General features: G+C 40.2%; 2 protein-coding genes across 3 annotated transcripts in view; both read right to left on the bottom strand.

Annotated features, from left to right (window-relative positions):
* Nucleotides 1-48: 48 nt before the first annotated feature.
* Nucleotides 49-6,502, bottom strand: RBM34 (RNA binding motif protein 34). Its single transcript, XM_038133813.1, has 10 exons — nucleotides 6,281-6,502; nucleotides 5,977-6,119; nucleotides 4,744-4,963; nucleotides 4,107-4,166; nucleotides 3,505-3,548; nucleotides 2,936-3,019; nucleotides 2,634-2,700; nucleotides 2,484-2,526; nucleotides 1,158-1,276; nucleotides 49-432 (listed from the first exon to the last, which is right to left on the bottom strand). Exons 1-10 carry the CDS (start codon nucleotides 6,455-6,457, stop codon nucleotides 121-123), a joined length of 1,269 nt encoding a protein of 422 aa, XP_037989741.1. The 5' UTR covers nucleotides 6,458-6,502; the 3' UTR covers nucleotides 49-120.
* A 2,622-nt stretch (nucleotides 6,503-9,124) lies between these two features.
* Nucleotides 9,125-25,230, bottom strand: part of ARID4B (AT-rich interaction domain 4B) — an 88,140-nt gene continuing 72,034 nt past the window's right edge. For both annotated transcript variants that reach the window (XM_038132438.1, XM_038132439.1), the window contains 7 exons: nucleotides 21,444-21,528; nucleotides 20,503-20,695; nucleotides 17,890-19,098; nucleotides 15,955-16,065; nucleotides 13,470-13,685; nucleotides 11,484-11,630; nucleotides 9,125-10,906 (listed from right to left, as the gene is read on the bottom strand). In XM_038132438.1, coding sequence (XP_037988366.1) covers nucleotides 10,776-10,906; nucleotides 11,484-11,630; nucleotides 13,470-13,685; nucleotides 15,955-16,065; nucleotides 17,890-19,098; nucleotides 20,503-20,695; nucleotides 21,444-21,528 — 2,092 coding nt within the window. In that variant the 3' untranslated portion in view covers nucleotides 9,125-10,775. The remainder of the gene's footprint in view (nucleotides 10,907-11,483; nucleotides 11,631-13,469; nucleotides 13,686-15,954; nucleotides 16,066-17,889; nucleotides 19,099-20,502; nucleotides 20,696-21,443; nucleotides 21,529-25,230) is intronic.

Below are 25,230 nucleotides of genomic sequence, written 5' to 3'. Positions count from 1 at the left end.
CTAAGAGAAGCCAAATGCCCCAAAGCAAACACCACGAAGGACAACAGCTGTATTAGCAAACAAAATTTATGACACTCTCACATATAAAAAACACTCTCATATATATCCATCTTCATAACACTAATCAGCATTTTTACTGGATTGTTTTTTATCAAAGGACTGTTTGTTTTTCCCAGCTTTACTCCTAGGAGTAGTTTTTAGTCTTTTTGGTTTTGTGCTCTTCTTTAATGGGTTTGCTTTTTCACCAACAAAAGAATCGTTAGAGCAGCTCTTTTCTTTTTTCTTCTTCTTATCAACTCTGTCCTTGGGAGCACGAGACTGGTCTGGACTTTTCTGTTCTTTCTTCTTGTCCGTTACGCGCTGCACTCGTATCTTTCTTCCCATCAGAACAGAGTTGTTGAGTTTCAGAGCAAGATGTACGGCATCTGTGTTCTACAAAACCAGACAACCACTTTAAAAGCAGCATTACTTCCAGCCGAGTGCTTTCAAATGAAGTTATGTGTCTTTAAAACTGGTAAGCAGGATTTTTCAATGCAGAGCACTCACACCACTCTATTTAGGGAATGACACAGCATCTCTGCTCGGGAATACCAGCACCCCCACACAGCCCACACACTGAGGCACTGACACTTGAAAACAGGCTGTGAAACAGCTTATAATGACACACCAAAGTCTGAGGCAGAGAGAGACAAGGAAAAATCGGGAAAAAAGGCACTGGGCTGCAGGAAATGAACTAAGGGAAAATGAGGCTGGGAGACTGGCATGAGAAAGGAAGTTGCACCGAATCAAAAGTGGAGAACTGGTATGCAAACCAGCTGCAGGAAAGAATTCCACTCACATTTTGACACATAAGAAAGGGGAGAACACTGCAGTTATACCAAACTAACTCATCTGTCCCTCTGTTAAGTCTTTAGGGTACAGTAACTTCTTCACCCCAGTGTGTATAACACCTAAAATACTGTGTTTTGTATCTTCCGCAGAACCGTTCTTCCAAGCTGCTTCCACCTTACACAACAACGCTGCCATTTCACTTCCTACATACACACACCTCAAAAAACTACTGAAATGAAAATGAAAATTCTCTAAGAGCAGACCCCATGGCAGGTTTTCAAGACTCCTTGTGCCCTGGAGCACGTACCTCAGAGGCTCACACGTACCTCAAAGAGGACGTAGCCGAAGCCTTTCCCCAAGCCCGTCGTCCTGTCTCTCACCACTCGCACTCCCACGACGTCTCCGCAGTCCTGGAAGTGCTCCCGCACGGCGTCATCGCGGATGTCTGCGGGCAACACAACGGAACAGATGCCTCTTCAGGGACACACACAGCCTTGAAAGCCCGGCCCGCATCCAGTCATTTCACATGTACCCGTTCAGGGACACAAACAGCACGGAATGCGGAGAGGTAGACAAACATCAGTGGTTCAGAAAAAATCCCAGCAAGCTGACAATGCAAACTTTATGAAGGGCTGTTTGCTCTGACAGTTACTGCTTCTCCAGCTCTGAAGAGTACGACATAAATCACAAAGAACTAAGGCAAAGACTGAAATAGATTTTTCAAAATATTTCATTTATACTTGGAACACAGTAGAAATTAAGAATTCTGCTACACATCTTTGTAGCTCCTCCTTATGCCAGAATTTCTTTCTAAGAATTAATGTTGATGATAATGAGCTTGAGCTGGCAGTTCTTCAACTGCTCATTGCCTGAGCTATGAATTTTAGCTGAATGGGGGAGAAGGGATTTACAGTGTCCAACCACAGCTGCTTTGCAATTATTCTGATAATGGCTGGGCATATGAGCCTTTCTCCATCTCATGCCTAGGCAGACAAATGTGATGTGCCATTGCAAAAATACAGGTTATTTTCTTTTTCTGTATGAGTACTCTTCATGGAATCCCCTGACGTAGATATAAACATCTCTCTGCTGAGGTTAAACCTGAACTCAACAGTACAGGTGTAGCTACAGCAATGGGACCTTGACATGCTGAGAAAGGTCCCAGCTGCTGAAGTAACTTCAGAGCACAGCAAATCACAGAATCACAGAATATTCAGAGGTGAAACTGGCCCACAAGCATCATCACATCTCACTTTTAGCCCTGCCCGAACAGAGTCACTTAGCCTGCAGTTCAGAGAAAGCACCAAAAGGAGAAGCCATCACTGTCCATCACTTGGAATTGGTTCACCAACAGGTATTGGTAACCCTTGAACAGTTTAGAGAGCCATGGCCTATGCAACTTAGTCATATTCATTTAAGAAACATGAAGCAACAAGAACTAAAAGCACCTGCAGTGCTATCTACAATAAAGGAAACAATCAAGGTGCAGAACTGGACAGAAACTTAAAATCACTTTAGGTGTTTCCATTAACAAATAAAAATTACGTCCAGCAGAAGGTATTTATTCACCTAATACCAAAAAATAAAAAGCCTAACGTCAACCATTCCATAAATGCAAATTAATGATGCATAACAATCCACTTCAGACTTACCATAGGAAAGATTTCCCAAGAATACAGATCGTTTATTGTCATGCTAAAGGAAACAAAAGAGATAGGACAGTAAGCTATTTGTTACAGAAAACAATAAAAACCCCAGGACCAAACCAGAAAAGGGAATTTCTAGCCACACGCGTTACTCACCGAACTTTTGGTCCTAGATGCAGTGTCAACTCTGATGTGAAATCCACTAGCAATTTCTGTTCCATTCCTTTTGTGGTGAAAAACAAAAGGTTTTAAAAGTGCAATAAACATTACTTAATTGACAGTGTCACTGCATAGCAGTATTCCAAAAGCAAAGTTACTTTTAAGTTTGAACAACTTTTACTCTGATTCAAGCAAAAGAGGGGAGGTTGTTTAAATTTAGCTATAAATCTACGTGAACTACCTCTTCACTATGTGAACTACCTCTTCAATAGGGTATGAGGAACAAAACTGAGACTTACTCCTTCAGAGCCTTCTGGGCATCACATTCTTCCTTAAAGACCACGTAAGCATTGACAGACTTTGCATTCGGGTGCACCTTATGCCTGGAACAGGAAAAGGACCTGTTACTGCTTAAATCCTGCTGATGCTGTGCAGTGCACAGGCACTTCTTGCTGAACCCATTCATGCCTCTGCTTGTTCTGTGCACACTAACAACTTCATTTCCCTTGCAGGTCAAGCTACCTCCATACAGACAAGGGAGTCCCACTGCACATCTTGTTCAGCCCACATATGCACCCTGAGCAAGCTTCCTCAGCTCATAAACACATCCAAAGAAATTAAAGACTTTTAGCATCTTCCTCCTTCCTCAAATGTAAGAAATGCAACCTCAGGTAACAAATTACAAGTATACATGGCATATAATTCTTCATTACTTGTTGAGAAAACTTAATACACACAAAGGTAATGGCAAAAGACAAAGAAACACAAAATACATAAAAAAGACCTAATACAGACAAACTTTAAATTACCAACACTTAATCATTGTTTAGGCCTTGAAAAATATGCAAAATTCACACCGGGAACTTACTTGATTGCTGCTACCTTTTTGGAGACAGTATCTTCTGCTGGAATCTTAAAGATAAAAACGTTTGAGTTAGGTGGGCCTAGTGTTAACTTATCCCAAAGAGTTTTCTCTAAGACAAAGAAGAATTCAAGCAGGGGCCACCAAAAGCAACACATCCAGTACAGTGAGCAAATTACAGAAGTGGCTGGACCTAGAGATCGTCTAAAAAACCTTCAGAGTTAAAGAGCTTGCCTTGACTTTGTCTGACATGTTTCTCAAGTTCCAAGAGGGTTATCATCAACTATTTTAGTGACTACCCTGATTTACAATAATGTGTCTTTGCTACTATGATTTAAAAACAGGTGAGCAATGCCTCAGCCAAACCAGCAACAATAAAGGCATTCCACTTTCAGAGAAAATAAAGCTCTGATCCTGGATCAACTGCTGCTACAGGAAAAATGCATCTGTGGTGCTCCTGGGGTAACATCTCCAAGGCTTCTTTTAATAGCAAAACCCACATACCCCAAAGCACTTCTGAACTAATGAAGGTACAAGACTTACAAATACTATTGCCCTTCAACATCAAGAAATAATTTTGTTATATAACATTAAAGGGAAAAACATACCAGAGACCGGAAGCGAATGGACTGGATTTGTCCATACTTCTTAAAAAGAGATGTCAGTACCTAAACAGATGATATTGCAAACACTCAGTACACTTTTCAACCTGGTAATGAGAATTATTTTTTAGCATTTATAAGTAATACTGTTCTTACACTGCTTTCCTTTCACTTAGAGGAGGTCCCTTAATGGGGTACTAAAAAAATGCAAGCAATTTGTAACTATTTCTGTGGTTTTTGTGGCAGCAGCTTCTTCTACAGATTGCCAAAACTCAAGTCATGCCTCTTACTATGGAAGAAAGTATAAATTTAACATGTTCTGTAACAATCTGAAGCACTGTTTGCATACACAATCAGAAGCAAAGTAACTTTGTAAATGCAGTTCTCATTTATTCAGTCATTTTTTCATTGATGAGGAACTGACCAATTCTACTCAAGAAAGAGTCGCTGCATCCACTGCTGCAGGAACTCCAGGAAACCAGAGACTGTCTCTAACGGTTTCTGAGAACAAGCACCATTTCCTACGTTCCCAAAAGCAGTTCCAATCACAAGTGTGTGTCACTTCCCAGCTGGAAACATCCCCTCAACTGAGGACTACTGCAAGTCCTTTCATTCCTTTAGCAGGCAGAACCCACCCACGTACCTGAACAGTGCAGCTGACAGGCAAGTTTCCAACAAACACCGTTCTTCTGTCTGCTGCTTCACCAGCCAAACTTTTTCTCTTCTGCTGTTTTGCAGTAGCACCCGTAGCTGAATTAACAACACTCTTTGTGATGGCTTGAGAAGCCTTTTTCTTTTGCTTCACTTTGCTCTGAAACAATTTCTGATCCTCCTCTTCATCTGCCTGCTCCAAAGCATTCTCTCTGACCAGAAATGAACAGGCGGATTACAATTGATGGGAAAAAAAACAGGGGATTTGGGGTCAAAGAACTGAAGCCTCCAGGATACTTTAACTTACATTTGAAATTATGATGTTCAACTCTAAAATTTCAAACATTATTTTGTTTATTCTGCATTAAAAAAATGTATCTGACTATTCAGTAACATGAAAAACTATTTGCTGTCCCCAGGACACTGTATTCACTATTTACCAGTAGTAATGCAGAAATACTTCACAATTAACCAAATTGATAGCCTCTAAAATTGAAGGGAAAAAATCATCTTTGCATTATGTTGGAACTTAGAACAGATTTAATCCTTCTCAGTATGCAGGAGACTCAGAACAAACCTCTGGAATACTTCTGTACACTAACAAGTCTCTCTCTATCCAAACCTGCCGTAAGGGCATGAACAACGAGCAAATCTGAAGGAGCCTCTGGAAGGCTACAGACACAACCACAGCAAACAGGTTCCATGGGCCCAGGGACAGGATGAGGGGTTAGCCTTGTGCTACAATCAAGTTTGCTTTATTATCCAAAGTGCATCTTAGAGCAAGCAGCTTCCAGCCTGCTCTGAAGCACCTCACTTCAAGTATTTTAGAGAATAGACACAGGCACAGAGAGGTTCTGTGTCACTGCAGAGGCCCAGCAGGACACAGCTCTGTGCCTGGCACCTCGCTCCTGCTGAAACCACCTCTGCTGGATAAAGCCAAGGACAGCTGGAGAGCATCTCCCCGAGCCAGAGAGAACCAGATCCATGTGTCTTCATCTCCAACCGCTGGACCTGATGGCTCTCAAGCAGGGCATTTGCACTTCATACACTCAGTGTTTCAAGAAGCTGCACTACCTTCCTCCTTCAGGGGAAAACTACAGAAAATTTGCACAATCTTAAAAACCAACTTGAAGATGAGTAGTAGACGAGAACTTCGTTGTTTCATCGAACTCGTATTACAATTACTGTAGATGCTTTAATTTTACTATAAAATAGTGTCACCCACCTCTGTGACAGTTTTTTCTCTGCCTCTGACCGTTCCTTTTTTCTAGCTTTCTTTGCTTTTACCGGAGGTTCTTCTAAGTTGGATAAGCTCTGCTCTTCTGACACTTTCTCCCCTTCTTCTGCACGCTTCCTTTTCTTCTTTCCCTTATAAAAAAAAACGGTAAAAGAAACAGACTTGAAGGACAAAATTCCAGGAGCGCCCTGAAGTTACTTCACACGCTACAACTTATTTGGAGCGCCACTGCCCGAAGCCCACCGCTGCGGGCAGCGCTGCTGCCGACAGCCGCCCTGCTGGGCTCACTCACCCCCGGCACAGGCACCAGCACCGGCGGGGCGGCGGCGCGGAAGAGGTGAGCGAGGGGCGCGGCGGGCGCGGCGGGCGCCCCGAGGCTGCCGGACACCTGCCCCAGCACGTACTGCTCCGCCTGCCCCTCGGCCGCAGCCCGCGGCCGCGGCGCCGCGCCGCCCCGGCGGACCCGCATGGCGGGCACGGAGCGCGGCGGGAACGGGCTCGGCCGCGTCACTTCCGATGCGCGGGGCCGGGAGGTGTTCCCAGGACCGCCCCCGCTCCCGCCGCAGCCGCCCCCCGCAGCCCGGGCTGGGAGCTGCTCGCGGTCGCGACGGGACCGTGCCGCGCGTGGGCGCAGCGGCACCCTGGAAACGTCCCACGTCGGGACCAGATGGACACAGTCTGAAGCTGGGCCAGGGGAGGTTGAGGTTGAACATGAGGAGTAATTTCTTCACAGGAAGGATGATTAGGTAATGTGGTTGTGATATTTTATGAAAATCCCTTTGCTAGGATTTTCTTCTCCTGAGAAGCTGAAGGGCCTCAGCTTCAAGTGTAAACAATTTGTTATCTGCTACTGTGGAAAGCAGCATGCAGCAGGTGCTTTCTCGATTGGTCAATGTGGGATGTTTCTACTTGGTGGCCAGTCGAGGAGGCAGCAGCTCTCGGACTCTCTGGGAGTCACAGAACTTTGTTATTCATTCTTTTCTATTCCTGTCTTGCCTTCTGATGAATTTTTTCTCTCTGTTCTTTGTAGTATAGCTATAGTGTAGTCTTTTTTAATGTAATATATATCATACTATAATAAACCAGCCTTCTGAAATGGAGTCAAGGTCTCCCCTTCACCAAGTTCTAACTGCCCAGAAGACCCACGGTAATAAGGTATTGGAACGGATTGCCAGGGAGGTGCCATGGTTTTCCTTAAAACCATGCCTGGGTTTAAGGAAAGACTGGACATGGTCCTTAGTACCATGTCTAGTTCACATGCTGGCGTTTGGCCATAGATTGGACTTGATAAACTCAGAGGTCTTTTCCAAGCTAACTGATTCAGTGAGGAGAGGCTGTCTCACCGATTTCCCACCACCCGCAGTTCCAAGGGGAGCTGAAGCAAACCTGACAGCACTTCAGCTGTCTCGTTACACATTTGATGCACTTTTTGAGCTGCCACTGTAAGAAGCTCTGTTGGCACTAGAATCCAACTAAAGGCTAAACAAGCATCCCAGCTGTTGAATAAAAGAAAAGTTTGGTATTGACACACGCACCAGGTATCACCCCTGCCTTGCCTGCTGGATGCCAGGAAAGGTGGTGACCCTCATGGATGGGGTCAACCCAAGAGAATACACAAATCCTTGAAAAGGGGCAGGTGGCTTTTCCATTTTGCCTTCACACAGAAGAGCAGGACTGTAGTGACACAGGAGGGGCAGAACAGGCTCAACCATCATCCAGTGATTTCAGAGACTTGTGGCCGCTGAAACTCCGCAAGAGGCATACAGCCTCCAGGAACTCTGCCCGAGAGAGTTCAATCCCTGTGCCAACAGGAAAATTCCACAGTGTGATGAGAACCACCCAGTCGTAAGCATGGACAGCTATCAGTGCAGACTGCAAATAAGGGGAGGTGGGAGCACTGCAGAGCCTTCAAATAAGGCGTGTTTTCCCTCAGCATATGCCAGCCTCAGCTATTTCCAACACGATCAACTGTGGGACACACAAACCTGAGTCTGTCCCTCAGCCAAGGTGTGGAGAACACAGCAGGGGCTGTCTGCCTTGCTTTGCCTTTGGGATCGTGGTCCAAGCAGGTGCTCAGGAGTAAGGGCACAGCTCAACAGGCACTGCTAGTGGCAAACTGCCTCAGCTGCAGAGTGCACGTGGCAGGCAGGGAATGCACCACGTGTAAAGCTGCATACAGTACATACCCTGAAAAGCAGCTCAGATTTGACCCACTGGAACATGGATAAAACTGTCTGGCTAACAGTTTGCCAAAGGTATCTTCCTTTGTTACTTACTGGGAGACAAGTAGTTCCATGAATCTGGAGAGCACCGTTTACAGACAAACTTCACAGAAGAAGTGCAATGTAACACATTCAGACAAATGTTTGAGTAGCCACTAAACTGCATCATAAATATTATAAAAATTAAATAATCTCTGTGTCATGGAAAATCAAAAATCCTATTTATGCAAAAGCTTGACTTGGGAGCAGGGAGCTGACAAATGATCCCTGTTTTAAAAAGGTAAACAAATCTCCCCACCAGATCATAGAATCAGTAATTGTCACATCAAAGCAAATATGCTTTGCGTTTGGCACTGAGAGCTGATCAAGAACTAGTAGTGAATGAAGAGCTACATTTTAATCTTGCTTGCCTAGATGTAGTTCCCAGTTACGTCCCCTTATGCCTACTGAAACTAAAAAGCAGAACTGAACTACCATGACGGATTCCACTAAACAGATGAAAATATCCTCTTAGTAGCTTCACTGAAAATATTAAAATTACCCCTGTAGTCTTGCATCGTAATTTTTAACACAGTCGATGTTTCCAAAGCTTATTATCATGAGTTGTTACTGTCAGTCTCATCAGTAATCTGTCACTTTGCAGGGGTAACAGTATTTTGGTCACCTGAACTACAGCCAGTAGTTTGTTTCAACTGGCTCTGCCTTAATGATGGGCCATGCTTTTGCCTTCTGCTGAAAAAGAGGATGGATTTGAATTAATCACTAAGAAGAAAATAAGGCAAATGCATGTGCTCTGTCTTACCTTTCTATGTCCATTACAGCACACCAAAGATCATTTGCTAAACTGATTCTGCAGCTTGATGTAATTGTCATGAACACACTACAGTTGCTTAATTAAACTGTTAGAAACAAAATCAGGGATTCACAAACTATGGCATTTTATTTCAGAGGCCTTTGCTTACATTTGTACAATATATTACATAACTCTCCATTTTCTGCAGAACCTAATATATATTTTATAGCTTTTTTCTATAAGCTTTTCCTTCAATGTCTGTCAACAAATTTTTACAGTCCTGTACAATTCTGAATACTTTGAAACCATTTTCAATAAAATCAGTTATAACCTTAAGCGCACACTACGAAGACTGAAAATGCTTTTCTTAGAAAAGTCAAATGAAAAGGATTCTGACACTCTAGCATCTACAAACAAAATGCTTCAAATTCTTACATGTTGTATTGCCAGAAAACAAAGAAAAACATGCCAGCCCCTATTTCCCCAGGCAAAAGAAGTACACAGAACTACAATTAAAACAGTAAAACAATCTGTACAATAAAGTACTGTGTATTAACAGTGCCAGGTATTAAATAGCTTGAATGAACACTTCCGCAATATACAAATGTCTTACAAAGGTATAGAATTGACAGGAGAGAGCTTGGGATCCATTCAACATAAAATCAATACAAGTGAAAACATTTTGAAGTAGGTTTTGAAATTTGTACAAGGCATTTAAAAAAATTTAACATCTACCACTTGGCTAGCTAGTTATTTTAAAAACAACTACCCTTTTGTGGCAGTGTTGGTATCAGCAACCACAAATTATAACCTCACACCTTGCTCCCTCTTGAAGTCCTCTCCTAGAAGCTCATAATAAAATAAGCATTACAAATGAAATATTTGTTGCTTTAAGGGGAAAAGAAACATTTACAAGAAAACACAAAAATATACCTGTTATAATCCATTATGAATAAATATACACTTTAAACTGGCTGAATACAATCTTTATACATTAAGATTTAATACAGTTTGTTAGCCATTTTCTTTCTTTTTCATAATGTATTTTATCAAAATTAAAAAAAAATACTGTTTTATAGAAAAATGGCAAAGTACAGTAGTTTCATTCCAATTAACGGGTTCTTAAAACCCAGAGTAACCTACTTAAGCCTAATTCAAACCTGTAAACATTAGTCAGTCTTTTTTTTTTTTTTTTCTTTTAAAAGGAATCCTCATATTTGGTTATCAGGACTGATGTCAGACATCCTACTAACTGCAGGTTTTGAATAGATGTGCTTGACGTATACAATTAAAGCCACTATAAGGTGACTTAGCAGTTAAAAAACAATTAGCTTGTACAAATGAAAATATTTTCAATATTTGTCATAAATAAATGGAAAAATATCAAATGTTCCAGCTTTAACAAAATACCAGGGAATACAGTAAGCCATACCACATTGATTTAGATCACCCCAACAACTATATACTTATTGTCCTGTCTCTACAGGCAGTGAACAGCCTCCATTTGCCACAGTGGAAGGCCTTCGAGTCACTAGACTTACAATTCCCAGACAAGTTGGAAACAATTATTGCTTGAGGAAAAGCAGTTTGTTGTACTTTTTCTTCATAAAAGTGCACTTAAGTGCAAAGTTAGCTTGTCAAGAAACAACTTTAAATACAAAATAGTGCTTGTCTGAATTTTGTGCCACTGTGCAGTATAAAAAAAAAAAAGGAAAAAAAAAGAGTGGCCCTCAGCAGCCATTAAGTGCAAAGTGCTTTGGCAAGTCCTGCTGTCACCTGCACTCAACTGACATTCCATTCTGTGATGAACTTGACATAGATGGTTCTGCTAACGTTAACATAACTGCAGCCGTAATGGAACTAGAGGAAGGTGATGAGGAGGAAGATGACGTAGTAGCAGCACCTGCACAGGAGAAGAAAAACACAGGTTATAGAGATTCATAAATCAAGCAATAAACACGTTTTCCTGTTCAGCAGCAAGCACTGGTACATACTGACTCCAGCAACCAATGCCTTGCAATGGAAAAGAAACCAGTTTCCACTGCCTGGTTTGCGTAGGAAACACTCAGTTTAACTGGTCTCCCTTAAAGTCACGGAATAAATCCCTTATCTCAAGGGGAAAGCACTAACTAGACCCACAAGCAACACGACAGTAAATTTATCTGTAACCTGAAGAAAAATTAGACGTTATTAATACCCTTTGTTCACTGCTTAGGAAAGTTTCTTTTCTGTCTATTTTTTCCTGTATGAAGTGGTTATGAGCACTAAACAGATTGCACACCTCGGTAACGCTCTTCGCTCTCCACAGTCACCGGGTATCTGATCCTTCTACTGGTCATAAAATACCTGCACACAGCATCTCCCAGAACCCAAACAAAACCACATTCCTAATGACACACATCTCCCAGCAAATTACCCAGTACCTTAATATAACATGCAATTAAGCCCTCTAAAAGCAGAATTTAGTTCCCAGCACTTACTTTCCCGCTCTTTTTTCTTTAAGCGCTTTCTTCTTCGGTCAATGGAAGCCACCTCAGACTTCAAGGACAGGTAATGTTTCCTGATTTCTTGCAATTTTTCTTGGAGAACTGTTATGCGCTCGGCACTAGTCAGATTTTCCAAGTCAGCTGCAAGTTAAACAATCTCTATTAATCATTGTATTGAAGCATTTCCAAACACTTCTGGATGAAGTGGAAGGTATTCCAATCTTAGTGATGTGCTTTGGGCTAGCAGGCAGCAAAGCTAAGAAACAACAGCAGCAGCTGCAGCTCTTTATCACCCCAAATTTGTTCACTTTTTATTGTTCTTTACAAGATACCACCATACGCTTTTGGGGCACTTTTTAAGGAACTGGGAGAGCAAAAACCATGCATTCTCTTCCCCATCAGAAGGAAAAGCATAAAAAAAAAAAAAAGACAAAAGATGAAAGCCTCAGGGGCAAAACTAGCTTTGAGCCTGTTGCTTTTAGAACATGCTGGAGCTCAGTTTGGCCCCAGACACTGGGAAGGTCAGCCTTGCCTGACTTGTCTTGGTACAAAACAAGCAGGTTACAACAGGAACGTGCACAGACAGCTGTGGGGTGGTTCTGGTGGAGTCCCTGGCACACGTGCCATAAGGAAAAAACCATACAGGACTGTGCTGGCCATGGCCAGCACAGGAGCTGCCCCTCCAGCTGTTTCCAGCTGGGAGCTCTCCACAGCATGGCACACAGCAGTGGGTAGCATAGGCAAGAGAAACTCTTGGTTCAGTCCAGGGAAGCCACATAGGAGACACTCCATTCAAAAGCATTCAAGAATCATTTAAACTGTTGTGAAGTGCAAAATGCACCACACATCAACCTGTAATGAGGGCAGCACTAAAGGACCAAAAGTCACAACTATATCAGACTGTGGGAAAATGAGGAAAGCTCAAGTGTCTGACTCGGCTACAGCAGGAAATGTGTCACAGAGCACTCCATAGACCAACCTCTGCCGAGTAACTTTAGCATGTGGAGTGTAGCCAAGGTAAAAAGAAAGGAAGGAGCAAAAGCCCCTCAAATGTGTTGCACCAGGAAAGTGTTCAATGAATCTCAACAGGGCAGTAAGTGACAATAAAGACCTTTTACAATACATACTCCTGAAGAGCACCAGAATGTAACTTGATTGTGAAGAACTACTGGGAAAAAATACATTTAAAAGTAGACTAATGCTGACATTCAGGGTTGGGAGAGGAAGTAAAAAAAAACCAACCAAAAAAAAAACCCCAGCAAAGTCAGATTCAATTGGTAAGTTGCACTAATATGAGGGAATTAATAAATCACTGATCTGTTTTTCAGACAGGCAGGCAGATAGGGTGAGGCAGGATCCTTTCCACAGTGCTCACCCCTAGCTGGACCAATAGCTTGACTGAAACAGACAGAGTGAAAGCTCTTAATCCTAGAAACAGCAAACATGTGCTGGTTCAATAATGCAAAATGGATGGGGAAAAAATTACAAATCAATCACCTAAGTGTCTGAACAAGAACTAGACAATGAGGAGTAAAACAGCAAGGAAATATCAACAGAAGAAGCACACAGAGCAGATAATGTTCATGCCAGAGTGACAGGTATGCACAGCACAACAAGAACAGCAAGGCAGCTCAGGAGCCAGATCTAAAAACAGTCCTGGAAGTGTGTGACATAGACAGTTCCCTGTGCTGCAATTGTAAAAAACAAAAAACAAACAAACAAAAAACCCCCAAAAACCCAAACAAAGAAACAAAAACCCAAAAAACCCAAAAACATAAAACAAAAACAAAAACAAACAAAAAAACAAACAAAAAACAACCAAAAAACTTTTTTTTTATTTTTTAAATGAGGATTTATCACAAACTTCAGCAAATTCAGGATGGAAATGGAAACAAGAAAGCCAAAATACAGGACATTCAAAAAGCCTTTTTACACTATGCCACAAGATGACACTAGGTGTGTTTTCAAGAAAATACTTACACATCTGAAAACTCCACTTGTAAACTTTGGGCAAACGATTATTCTGTTCTTTGAGATCAGACTCCTTCTCTCCATTTTTACCACATTTTCCTGGAGACTGTGTTCTTGTGAGTGATTTGGTTTGGTGAGATTTCATACCAGTAGAAACTGATTTTGCTGACTGGGACTTGGACACACTTTCACCAGCAGATAGTTCATCACTGTCGCTGCTGTTTGCTGAAGAAACAAGAAGACATCGTTACAAAACAAAGCCCAAACTAAAGCTTGTCAGAAGCAACCTCTGTGCTGATTTTCATACAAGGGGAATTTATTTGACCTTTACTTTACTTCAAAACATCAGAATCCTTTACTTCAAAACATCAGAATCCATCCTGGTGTAGCAGCTTGGCTTTGCATCACTGAAGCACGAACCAAGTACACAATGGGGATAAAATGAACCACATCTGCCTGCTCATGGGGCTGTACTTTCTAAGAGTTCACAAGACTGATTGTTATGGTCCATCTCCTGTTTACCTCTTTCTGACACCAATTTCTAATGCAGCATTAAATATATAAACCAACCTCTATCCTATTTTAGAGCTAACAGATACAGACAGACCTTTGACTGTATTTTTAGGAAAGTCAGAGCAAACACAGCCTTTTCTTAGCTTTATGTCACCTTTATTTTCATTTTCCTCTACTAAAATCACTATCAATAATCTGAATATCTGTGACATACTCTACAAATTTCTCAGACATGATGATAAAATTTTTTAGTTTTGGAAAAAGATCTTTTGCTGACCCAAAATAGAAGAACTTTACCTCATGCTGAAAACACTTTAAAGCAACAGGCTGAACTGAACACAGGTTTTTAATCAAACCATTCTAAGGACAGTAACAAAATAATATATAAAAGACAAGATTTATGAGTAATGATTGAAAAGCTGAAGTTTTTTAGCATTACTAAAATAAAACTGAGGGGAAAGCAGGCACAAGGGACTGTAATTTAAGACAAGTCTAGCAAAGCAGTGGAATAAAATGCCTAGGAAATCTGCAGAACCTCAATTGTTAAGAGTTGTTTTTAAAAACACATTGAATTTGTATTTATTAAGAAAAATGTATGCCTCAGTTGTACCTGCCCCAGGTGATGACAAAATAAGCCCTGAACCTTTTGGCCTTTATGATCTGGTGATAAACACAGGAGAAACTGAATACCCAAGACAAGCAGTGTGAAAGGGCTTGGCCAGCTGCTTGTTGGTGTTGGTTTAATGCAAAGGCAAGAGCTGCCACCAAAGCAGGTTAACAGATATAACAGAATTTTGCCAAAAGCTTTTTTTTTGCTTTCAGCTGAATCACATTTTGTCTCTTTCTTTTCCTTATTACATCCAGTAGTGCCTGAAGTCTAACAAGAAGAGCACACACCAATGACTACGTGGTAGTGGCTCTGAAGTTTCACATACTGATGAAGACATAGGTTGAGAAAAAGGGGTAAATTCACCAAGTCCAAGGGAATAAAGGCAAGGCTTAAAATGGTGTATTTGTTCTGCAAATTCAGTTTGCTTTGTTACTTTAATTTCTGGGGTGAAGGTAGGAATAAGGATTATGAAAGGAGAAGACCAGTAAATTGGAATTAAAAAGGATGAGAAAATATGAAGAGGAGATCAATGAACATGAGAGACAGGTGAGGTGAAAGCAAATACCAGACTATCAAGTACAGACTTTTAGGAAAATCTGTCAATGGAAACAGGGGAGGGAAGCTGGTGGAGAGAGAGGGAAAAAAAGGCATGGCATGTGCTTTTTATCCTTGCTTTAATTCAATTTTTACAGTTATCCTTCCATTCTTTAGCCTCTATCTGTTTCCTGGTATTTTTTTTTATTAACAGTGAAATGAAGCAGTAATTGATCTTGTTGTCTCCCAAACAGCTGTGCATACGACCCCTAACACACCTCTGCTTTTATCAAGCTTCCCTTACCCAGTACTGTAGTTTCTATTCCTAGCTTCTACAACTACTAAAAACTGCAAAAGCTGCATTATTTACTGTAGATGTAACAGACAGCACAGGAAGAAAACAAGACTCTATATTCTTCTGGAATTATTCTCATATTTGCTACAGGGCACAGATATTCATCTCCAAAAACTCATCTTGCAGAAAACACAGAGTATAATTTCCTTCAGGTCCCAGTCTCCCCTCTAAAGCAGGCAGCTATCATGATACAGAGGTACCTGTCCCAATTCTGCCATGTGTGAAATACTCACTCTTCTTGGTTTTCCTGAATTACAAAATATTAAGGAGCTCTTAGAAACAGGCCCAGAAATAATGCAAGTCATTTAAAAACACTTTGGTGTTTAGGTAGAGCAGTTTCTTCATTTAAACAGTTTTAAGAACTCCCTGATGAGAACATTTTGTCCTAATGCATTTTTTATTAACAGACTTCATCTCCTACAATCAGTTAACAAATGACACGCTACTTTCACACCTTTTATTTCACACTAAGCTGTACTTACTAGTTTTACTCTTCTTTTTGCTGCTCACAGATGTTTTGTGGCTTCTTTTCTGCTTTTTTGAGGAGCTGCCTCCTCCCTGAGCATCTTTAAGTCTTTTTTGGCCTGTACAGACTATAATTGGGAAAAGAAAAAAAAAGGAACTCAAATTAAATAAATGCTTGCACTCCTCTCCCAAAACACTTCAAAACTTAAGTTTGTAGACAACAATGCAACTGTTCCTGCCCATCCTTAATGCAGCTCAGTTTTCTGCTTATATTGACTAGAGGAGGTGAAAGACAATGGAAGGCAGACGACCTTTCTTTGCACAGAGTGCACATGTATGATGATTCCAAATTACTTTCCCATATGCGTCACCAGAATTTCTCTTGAACCACATGGTTTACTATTTTTTAATATTGTAAATTAAATAAGAATACATTTATTTAAAAAGTTATCAAGACCTACTGGGACTAAAAAAAAATTTTTAAAAATTTTGCTGCACTTGGAAGCTGTGAGAAAAAAAACAAAGCCATAATCTGTGATCAGTAATTACACTGATTGAAGGTGTTAAAAAAGATCTCAGAAAATGTTAAAAAAAAATCAAAACAACAAGAAAAGAAAGGCAAACAATGGAAAAATTCTACTGGTATTTGTGACTACAAGGGGAAAAAGCTGAAAAGGAACATGGAAGGATTCTAGTACACCTGCTAAAAGAGAGCGTTTTAGAACTTCTTCAAACATTGTTTCACAACCATGTGACTTACAGATTAAAACTGACCCCTTGAATAAAACAATTTAAATAAAGAAACCTAATTTTCTGAAACAGGCAACATGCTGACAAAATCAGAGAGGAACTTAAAGTAATGCATGTAAAAATACTATTTTACAATGGTGTAAAAATTTGCAGTGGCAATATAAAAAACCCCAAGCAACTTAAGTTCTAAACCTACACAGCTTTACTTAGCGAAGCAATACAGGTGTATTTACCGAGAGGTACACACTGACCTCTTCCAAACTCCCTCCTTTAAGGAAACACATTTTGTTGCATACCATCAGAAGATCATTTCCAACAGAACACTGAAGGTACCACACCTTTAAGGGCATTTTGAAAAAAAATAGCTAACTGCTAGCCAAAATCTACTGAGCTAAGAAAACCCACTTCTGTCTCAGGTTTGTATACAAAATGTATTTTCTTCCTTTGCGTTCATAATTTTTAGCCACTACAACACAGTGGAAGTAGCTGTACTTTTGATGAACAACCAGTTACTTTCAGAAAAAAGCTTTTGGTTCTTGCCTTGCCAGCAGTTAAAAAGCAGACAGCAGTACAGCAGCATCATGTGCACAAGTGTTTATTATCCTCCACTCTCTAGTGGTTTCAGAAAAGGAACTTCAATCCAAAAAATCACATAGGAAAGTGAAACATAGCTGAAAAGGTCAATGCTTTTATCAGCTTGACTTGAATCTTATGAAGATAATGTTCTAGAAAAATACAAATTAGAAATGACTGCCTAAGCACCCTAGCAGCAAGAGGGCTTTCTCCCCCAAAACAAACAACTTACAGAGAATCAAATTTTATGCAAGAAAAGCATCTCCTGCTTCTAAGGACAGTGCTGAAGATGTTTCCATCTTGCTACAATAAATGTTCCTTACACAAGCTATTACAGTTTGCTTTGGGCTTTTTTGCCATATCCAGTATAAACTTCATTCTTTTATCCTTTCTCCCTCAGTGAAACCACCACAATTTCAAACAAAAAGCCAATAAACTTGCTGGCAGATTACATTTTACTCACGAGATGATTATGCCATTTCCACACATCTGAAATGGACAGCAGGCTACTACTTCCTGCAACAACTAACTGCCCTGCACCATAATCAAAACAGAATGAAAACACATCAGCAATGTCAGAAATAAGAGCTGGTTAGGTTGGAGACAGCTCTGTTTACCCTTTCCTTTACCTTTTTCAGCATGCTCTGGCTCTGGTTGATTACTACTACTGGAGCTGACGCTGGCATCAAAACCTGTTGGAGAAATATTTCCCTCAGACTGGAGGTCCTGTAGCTCCCCTGCCACACTGTCCACCTCTATTGTGCTATCTGTTTCACTTTTGATGCTTCGTATCTCTTCTTGATTTGGTGGCAGTGTCTCAGAGACAGTGACACTGGACTGATGTCTACTGGACTCTGTCACAGTTACAGAGGAAGGTGACTCAGGAGTTGTAGGAGGCGTATTTAGCACTGAATTGCTACCGCTGCTTGGAAATTCAACTTTCTTCTCACCCACTTCAGTGGGTTTTTCCTCAACAGGTTTAACATCCACACTTGCTGGCAAAGATTTTTCAAGTTCACAGTTAGGCAAAGAAATGCCTTCTTCTGCAAGAGTCTGAAGCTGCCCCTCTGCCACAGCATCCTCAGGAGCAGCGTGTGGAGGAGAAGCAGCAGCCTCAGTATCAGAGTCTGAGAACAGCTCCTTCAGCGTTTTCTTCGGCCACTGGCCTTGGATACTTGACCACACATCTTTTCGATCCTTTGCTCTGGTGTTCTGAAGTCTTTCATCAGAGTTATTTAGAAGCTTTATTCTTTTCTCTCCCACTTCAGAAAATCCGGAGTAGAAAGTACTTGTCCGTAAAGATTTCCTTTTCTCCTCTAGTCCATTGTACTTTTTCGTTGGAGTGATTTTCAGTTTAGATTTGTCTTCCTCATCTTCGTCCGAGGAGCTGTTACTGCTGTTTTCTAAACTAAGGGAGTCTTTGTTTTTGGACTTCTCATCCTTTCTATTAGGTGACACGGTCTTGAAGGACTCCTCTGCAACGCAGTGTCTTCGTTTACCACGCTTCACTTGTGGTTTTGCTGTTTTATCCACGATCTCCTTCTTTCCATCCTTTCTCTTCTTTGTGCCTTCATCTTCTCCATCGGAGTCACTATCTTCAGATAACTCTTCCATCTCTTTCCGCAATCTTTCAGGAGATTTGGATACAGACTTGGGCATCGCTGCATCTGTAAGAGCTTTAGTTTCTTCTGGGAGGGATGAACCACTCTGTTCTTTGAGACGGAGTTCATTTTTATCTTGGCTTATGGCTTCGGGCTGAGATTCCTCCTTGCCATCAGCATGAACATTCAGGGCACTTTGGTCATCTTCTTGCTCACTATCATCAGAACTTTCAGAAGCTAATTAAAAAGAAATCCAAACAAAACAAAAACAAAACAAGAAAAGTTTGTCTTGATTCTGATTACAAAGAATTATTGAAAAACAAAAAACAAACAAAGAACCAAAAAACCTAAAGAAAACTGTACAGATATGAAGACATGCTACAGGGATCTCTAGCAGTCTCTCTCTTAAATGGTACCTCCTGAAGAGTTCAAAAACTCATGGTATAATGGCTAGATTAGAAACTAGGAAGATTCTCTTTTATACAGTACATGTCCAGGAATTTCTGAACAGGTAGAGAAAGCACAGAGTGCATTAATCCATAAAATACGAACTTCTGCACCCAAACCAGTAACTGCCCTTACATATTTCTTATGGGTGACAAATACTACCATTATCTGCCTTTTTCCCAAAGCTCGTAACACAGACATCATTTTCCCTGGAAAATCCAGAGTCTAAAGGACAGAACAACACCACACACATTGGATACTGTCTAACAAATCAGCCAACCAATCTGATGATCAGATGGGAAAAAAGAAGTGAAAGCAATAAAGAAAGGCACTTAGGGAAACAAACAGACAAGAAGAATGTAGGACAACTGCAAGAAAATTCAGGGTCAGCATCAAAGAAACTGAGAGAAGAACAAAGGAATCAAATCCCAAAGGAATCAACAGCAATCTCATCCAGTGCAAAAAGATAAGGATTCAAGGAGAAACACAGGAATTGGCTCAAATATATATATACATATATGTAACTCCTTGATTTGTAAAGTTAATTACAGAATAATTATCACCCTAATAACAGTGTAATCACTAATTGGTTTTTGTTTCTCATTTCCTAAGGAAATGAAGCATTATAGATTATGTTGATTGTTATTCTACCTACAGTTTTGGAACCCAGTGGCCAGTGTCATCCAAGTTCAAATAAGTTGGAGTGATTATTAAATTCACACAGCTTCCACAAAAGTTTGTGGTTACTCAAACTACCTATACCATACATGATTTCCTTCTCTGGAAGCATGCTCTAAACTAAAAATGAAGAGAAGCAAGGAGGTATTAAAATGCTGCTGTAAATGTGTGGGCAGGGGAACACAGTGCTAGCAACAGACATGCAGATATGAATTGAATAATGGGTCCTATAGCTTAGGTAAATCAAAAAATTAAAAATTTAGATAGGAAGCAAAAAGCTCTATATCAAACAACAAAAAAAAGCATGGCAACACAAAATGTAATGACCGTTTACACACTGAATTCACAGAAACTGCCAACACTGCTCTTGTCCAAGGGTTATTTCTGAAGATGATGTTATAATTAGCCAGACAGACTCAAGCATTTAGTTGCATCATTATTCTATGTCGTCATTTACTCCTGTTTAAAGGCCAGAATTAGAAAATTAGAATTAGAAAAAGCTTTAAAGTACAATACCTTGTAGCCCATTAATGATAGAAGTAATTTCTATTGATTTAACTGGAGTTTGTTCAGTATTTTTGGCTTCAGTGCTGTCAAGTTTGGACCCAGTCTCTGGTGATGTGCTGGTGTGAAAGGGGGGTTTTGACAAACGTCGCAACTTACAAGGTTTAGGAGAATACTTCTCTTCCTTCTCTCTGTCAGTTTTATTCTAGGTGGAAAAAAAAAGATACAAAAATCTTCTCATTGGAACACACATCTTATAATGGACTACAATTTAACAGTGCTTACAGTTATCTTAAACATTCAATCTGCAGAGGAAAGCTCTCCCCTCTTTGTTTCAAGGACTACAAGCACCTTTCTACTCTCCATGCCAAGACCTTTCTACTGGAGACAGGGACTTTGTCAACACTAAAACAAATGGGAAAACAAACACAACCAGTGCTTGAGGAGAAGTGGCACTTCAGCATGCCAGGCTCAGCAGTGGCAGAAGGAAAAGCTTCCTTGCAGCCCACTGTCCAAGAAATATGTCATCATCTAAGCTTAAATATCAGTTGTGGAAGAATTAATTTTGAAAAAAAATCTTGGCAATAAAATTATAGAGTCCCATGCACATGGACTACTCCACAGATTTGCACTGCAGAATCACAGAGATCTCAAATTTCACCCCCTTCAAGCTGGCTCCCAACAATAACAATAATCTGTATCCTCCTCATTTGATTTCTTGTACATTTAATTAAAAATTCAGGAAAGAAGGAAGGAGAACCTTCCCCTCCTCACCTCTAGGAGAAAAGCCAAACTCATGATGAAAAGAGTATTCAAGTTTAAAAGGCTATGAAGTTGCTTTGCTGATAAGCATTTGTAGGCCAATCAAAAGGTCAGGAAGGGAGGTAAGGATTACTTAACTATGTATCAAACCAACACAGGCAGCAACAAGAGAGAAAAGGGAGTAAAACTACCTTTATTTTCTTTCGATGCTTAATTTTTGGTACATTTTTGTCAGCTGGTCTCACTATCTTGTCTGCCTTTATCCACTCATCGTACCTAAACACAAAAAGAAATCGTACACATTTAGCATTTTAAGCAGAAAATCACATCACAGTAGAAATTTAACTGAGGAAAAAGAGAATTAGCAGCCATATAAAAACAGAATTGGAATTTGATTCAAGTAATTTGTGGAATTCTCAGGTCTGTTAAGTTTCAGCTAAGGTTCAGATGATTAACGTCTTTTTGCACTGAGGGGTAAATGCAAAACCTATTTTCCAGTCTGCACAGAACAGCAGAAATCCATGTATGCAGGTAAAAAACTACCTGAATGAGAAATCTGTACAGACTTCTAAAAGGTGTACTTCCTATTTATACCCTGTAAAACCTTAACAATAAAATAAAATAAAATAAAATAAAATAGCAATAGAATAAATCCTTTCAACTACGTAAGATGTGACCAGGTAATAAAAATAAACTCTTTTGATCCTGAGTGACTGCAAAGAGTTATCTGGAGTGAGTAACCCTTTGGAGTCACCAGCTTTGAGACACTGACTTCACAGGGACATTTTTCAGCTCTTTTTCTGTTAAAGGTTTCCACTTAGTATCAGAGTGATACATGACAAAAATATACTAAAAAAGCACCAAGATATTAGTAACAAGCATCTTGTTATTCAAGACCTGTTAAGTACAAATCCAAGACCAAAGAAGTACATTCTTAGTAAGAATGTACTGTAACTATGGTACTGTGATTGCCAGATTGTATATTTCTGAAAAAGTCAAGAGTCATTTAAATCCATTTTTCTTCCTCCCAATAAGAATAAGCTGCTTAAACTGTAATTTCTGTAACTATTTAAACTGTAAACTGTAACTGTAGCTACTTAAACTGTAAATTCAAGAACCATATGCATAAGAAACAGTTCAGTTAAAAAATTAGTTGGTACTAACTTTGGCCTGAATGTACATAGAAACAAATTCTGATCCTCCTAGGTAAACATGAAAAAAGAAGGGAAAAAATCAACTTTAAAAACCCAAAACCACACTCTTCAAAAAACCTCGTACAATATGGAGTTGAGCACAATCACCATGCTGGCTTCCCAGCTGGGCTTACTTGATCATAATTTTGATATATGACTATTGACACAGTCCTAATTCAGCTTCTTTGCAACCACTGTCAATTATATTCACAATATTGACATAAATTAAAAATATTTAGGGAAAAACATGCAAGTTTCCAACTTGCTTTCCTATGTATAAGTTATGATCTATACAAGGGATTTCAGAAGCTAAATACTGTATTCTACTAACTTAAATGTCTCATAAAAACACAGTGAAAAATGAAATAGCAGCAGTGTGAAAAATAGCTCTCCAAAACAATTTATTCTGCTTTTTCACCTCCGTGTGACAATAAGAACCACAAAATCTCACAGCAGACCATGCAGACTATGATATACTAAGACTGCCTACATTGCTGCAGACACCTCTGTCATTGTACTGTTACACTGTACATTACCAGGTGAAATGTCAGTAAACAGGTTCAAAACTGAAATACAATTCTGCAGAATACTTGCTCATATGGAAAAATCCCATTTCTGTGAGACCGTGGGAAACCTTATTTGAAGCAATCTTTCTTCAAGACAAAGACATGTTTTGCACAAGGAATACCATGAAGTGCCTGCTAAATGGACTTTGTGACCCAGAGAAATGCAGGAGTATTTTATTAGATCTAAATACATGCAGGAAAACAGCACTAGGACCTGACAAACACATGGTGAAAAGTGAGGATCCTGACAGTGTCCTTTCTGCCTCAACCACATTGCTAGAATACCAAATTTGTATTCACTCATTCTTATGCATCTCCAATAAGAAATTAATCTTCCTCCTATGCAAAGTCTGTGCACAGCCCACACTGTCTGAGATTCACAGCAACTGCAGTGCCTGTTGGGGCAAGAGCTGACAGACATGGGGGCACACTGAACCAAAGGAGAGAAGTGCAGAATCTGAAGAGAACACCTCTCCATACCACACAGTCCTAAGCATCATGGACTAGAAACAGTGGTCATGCAAGCCCTCGTCTCAAGGAGCACAAATTGGAACACTAATGTGTGACAGTCACAGCTGCTGGCCAGAGCATATCCTGCTTTACTGCTGACTGCACCCAAAACAGCAGGCAGACCCTGGGAAGAGGCCACAGAAATCTCCCATCTTCTCCAGGGAATCAGCTGCCCCACACTTCACACCTTTGCATCACACAGCTCCTTTCACTACTCACATGTCTGATGCACGTGGTTTGCCTAAACCTGGGACAACTGGACCCCAGGCTCAAACAGATCCTGCAGAAAAGATACATTCCAAGCCGCAGCTGACAACCTGACCCCAAATTACATTCTCCTCCCTCCCCTGCAAGACAGAGAAGCACCCTGAAAGCTGCATCTAAAATGGGGTGTGTGACTCAGACTAGAGCCTCTTTCCAGAACTGCACCTGCTAACATATGAACACTGACTTCATCACTAATCTTACTTTGGACAGTCTGTTCACAAAACCAAATTAACCCAAAAATATTATCAAAAAAGTTCTTCAGCTGTCATTACAAGAAGCATGTAATTTCAGAGGACCTGGGTTGTTTTACTGCAGTGCTGTCTTTCACACCTACTAGCTTCATCACCCTAAAGTGAGCAGATGAGAGTGGGGAAGAAGGAGATAACACGGGAAGCTGCTCCTAAAAGAGGTGACACAGGTGTCTTTGAAAATCAAGACAGGGGGTTTAATAAGGAATTATTATTTACTTATTTTTTAAACCAGGTTTCATACGAAAACCTGGAATGCTTTCATAAAGAAAACCCCCTTGCCTTACCAAATGAAGACAAGGAAGAGCACTTTGCATCAGAGTATGTACTGATACTATTACAATTACAATCACAGGCACTACTTGCAAGATAAAATGCATCACAACATAGTCCCAGAGACTGCACAGTCGATCTTCCACACAAGTACTAGAGGAGAAACAAGGAAGAAAGCATACTGGTCCAGAGTAGATTTATACCAGCAAAGGTAGCACTTTTCTCTACCAAAAAGGACAAGTGACCTCAAGGAGATAGCCAGTCTTGGCAAATTCACTGAAAAGGTCCAGTATACTATCTATAGCTGCTAAAAAGGGAGAATTATTTTTTTTTCTTTCTGTCATCAAAGAAAGGAGAAAACCTAGTCTGATACTCAAATACTGAGATATCAGGTGGGGATTCTAGCTTGCCTAATTTTTTATTTTTATTTTTTTAAAATAATCCCTTCCTTGCTCCCCAATGACATACATTACTCTCCAGGACCAGAAATTTTGCTGCACATTTAACTTCAATGGTTGACTGCGAAGCATAAAATTTGTATATTAAATAATGCTTCAACAAACTTAGACAGAAATTAGTATTTTCACATGCAGATTTCTGAAGGAAAGAAGTGTTGAAAATAGTAAGTCTTAGCTTTAAACATTTGAAACATTCAAGAATAACATGTCTTGAGATGTTGCACCATAATGACACACAGTTTCATCAATCTAAATGCTTTTTAAATATGCACCCTCTAATTACTGGGAATACACTGCAGAAGAAAGTCACCTCAAACACACAATGAACTGTTCTTTGCACTGGGAGCTGAAGATTAAAATTACAACAGAAGGAACTGTCACTGTAGGCCCCAAGGAAGTTTTAATTACATACAAAGCAAATATATATGAATTACACATAATTCAAAACATCACTGGTCTGTCA

This window comes from Motacilla alba, chromosome 3 (genome assembly GCF_015832195.1).
Source record: "Motacilla alba alba isolate MOTALB_02 chromosome 3, Motacilla_alba_V1.0_pri, whole genome shotgun sequence".
Taxonomy (NCBI): Eukaryota; Metazoa; Chordata; class Aves; order Passeriformes; family Motacillidae; genus Motacilla; species Motacilla alba.
Note: the sequence above shows the minus strand (reverse complement) of the source record. Positions and strands in the feature narration are given on the sequence as shown.

What these genes read in the sequence shown, in the direction of transcription:
- RBM34 (XM_038133813.1), bottom strand. Translation starts at nt 6,457, where the DNA reads ATGCGGGTCCGCCGGGGCGGCGCGGCGCCGCGGCCGCGGGCTGCGGCC. An exon ending in GCCCAGAAGGCTCTGAAGGA is followed by an intron (nt 2,701 to 2,935) that starts GTAAGTCTCAGT and finishes TCACCACAAAAG; the next exon opens with GAATGGAACAGAAATTGCTA. An exon ending in TCGGCTACGTCCTCTTTGAG is followed by an intron (nt 433 to 1,157) that starts GTACGTGTGAGC and finishes CTGGTTTTGTAG; the next exon opens with AACACAGATGCCGTACATCT.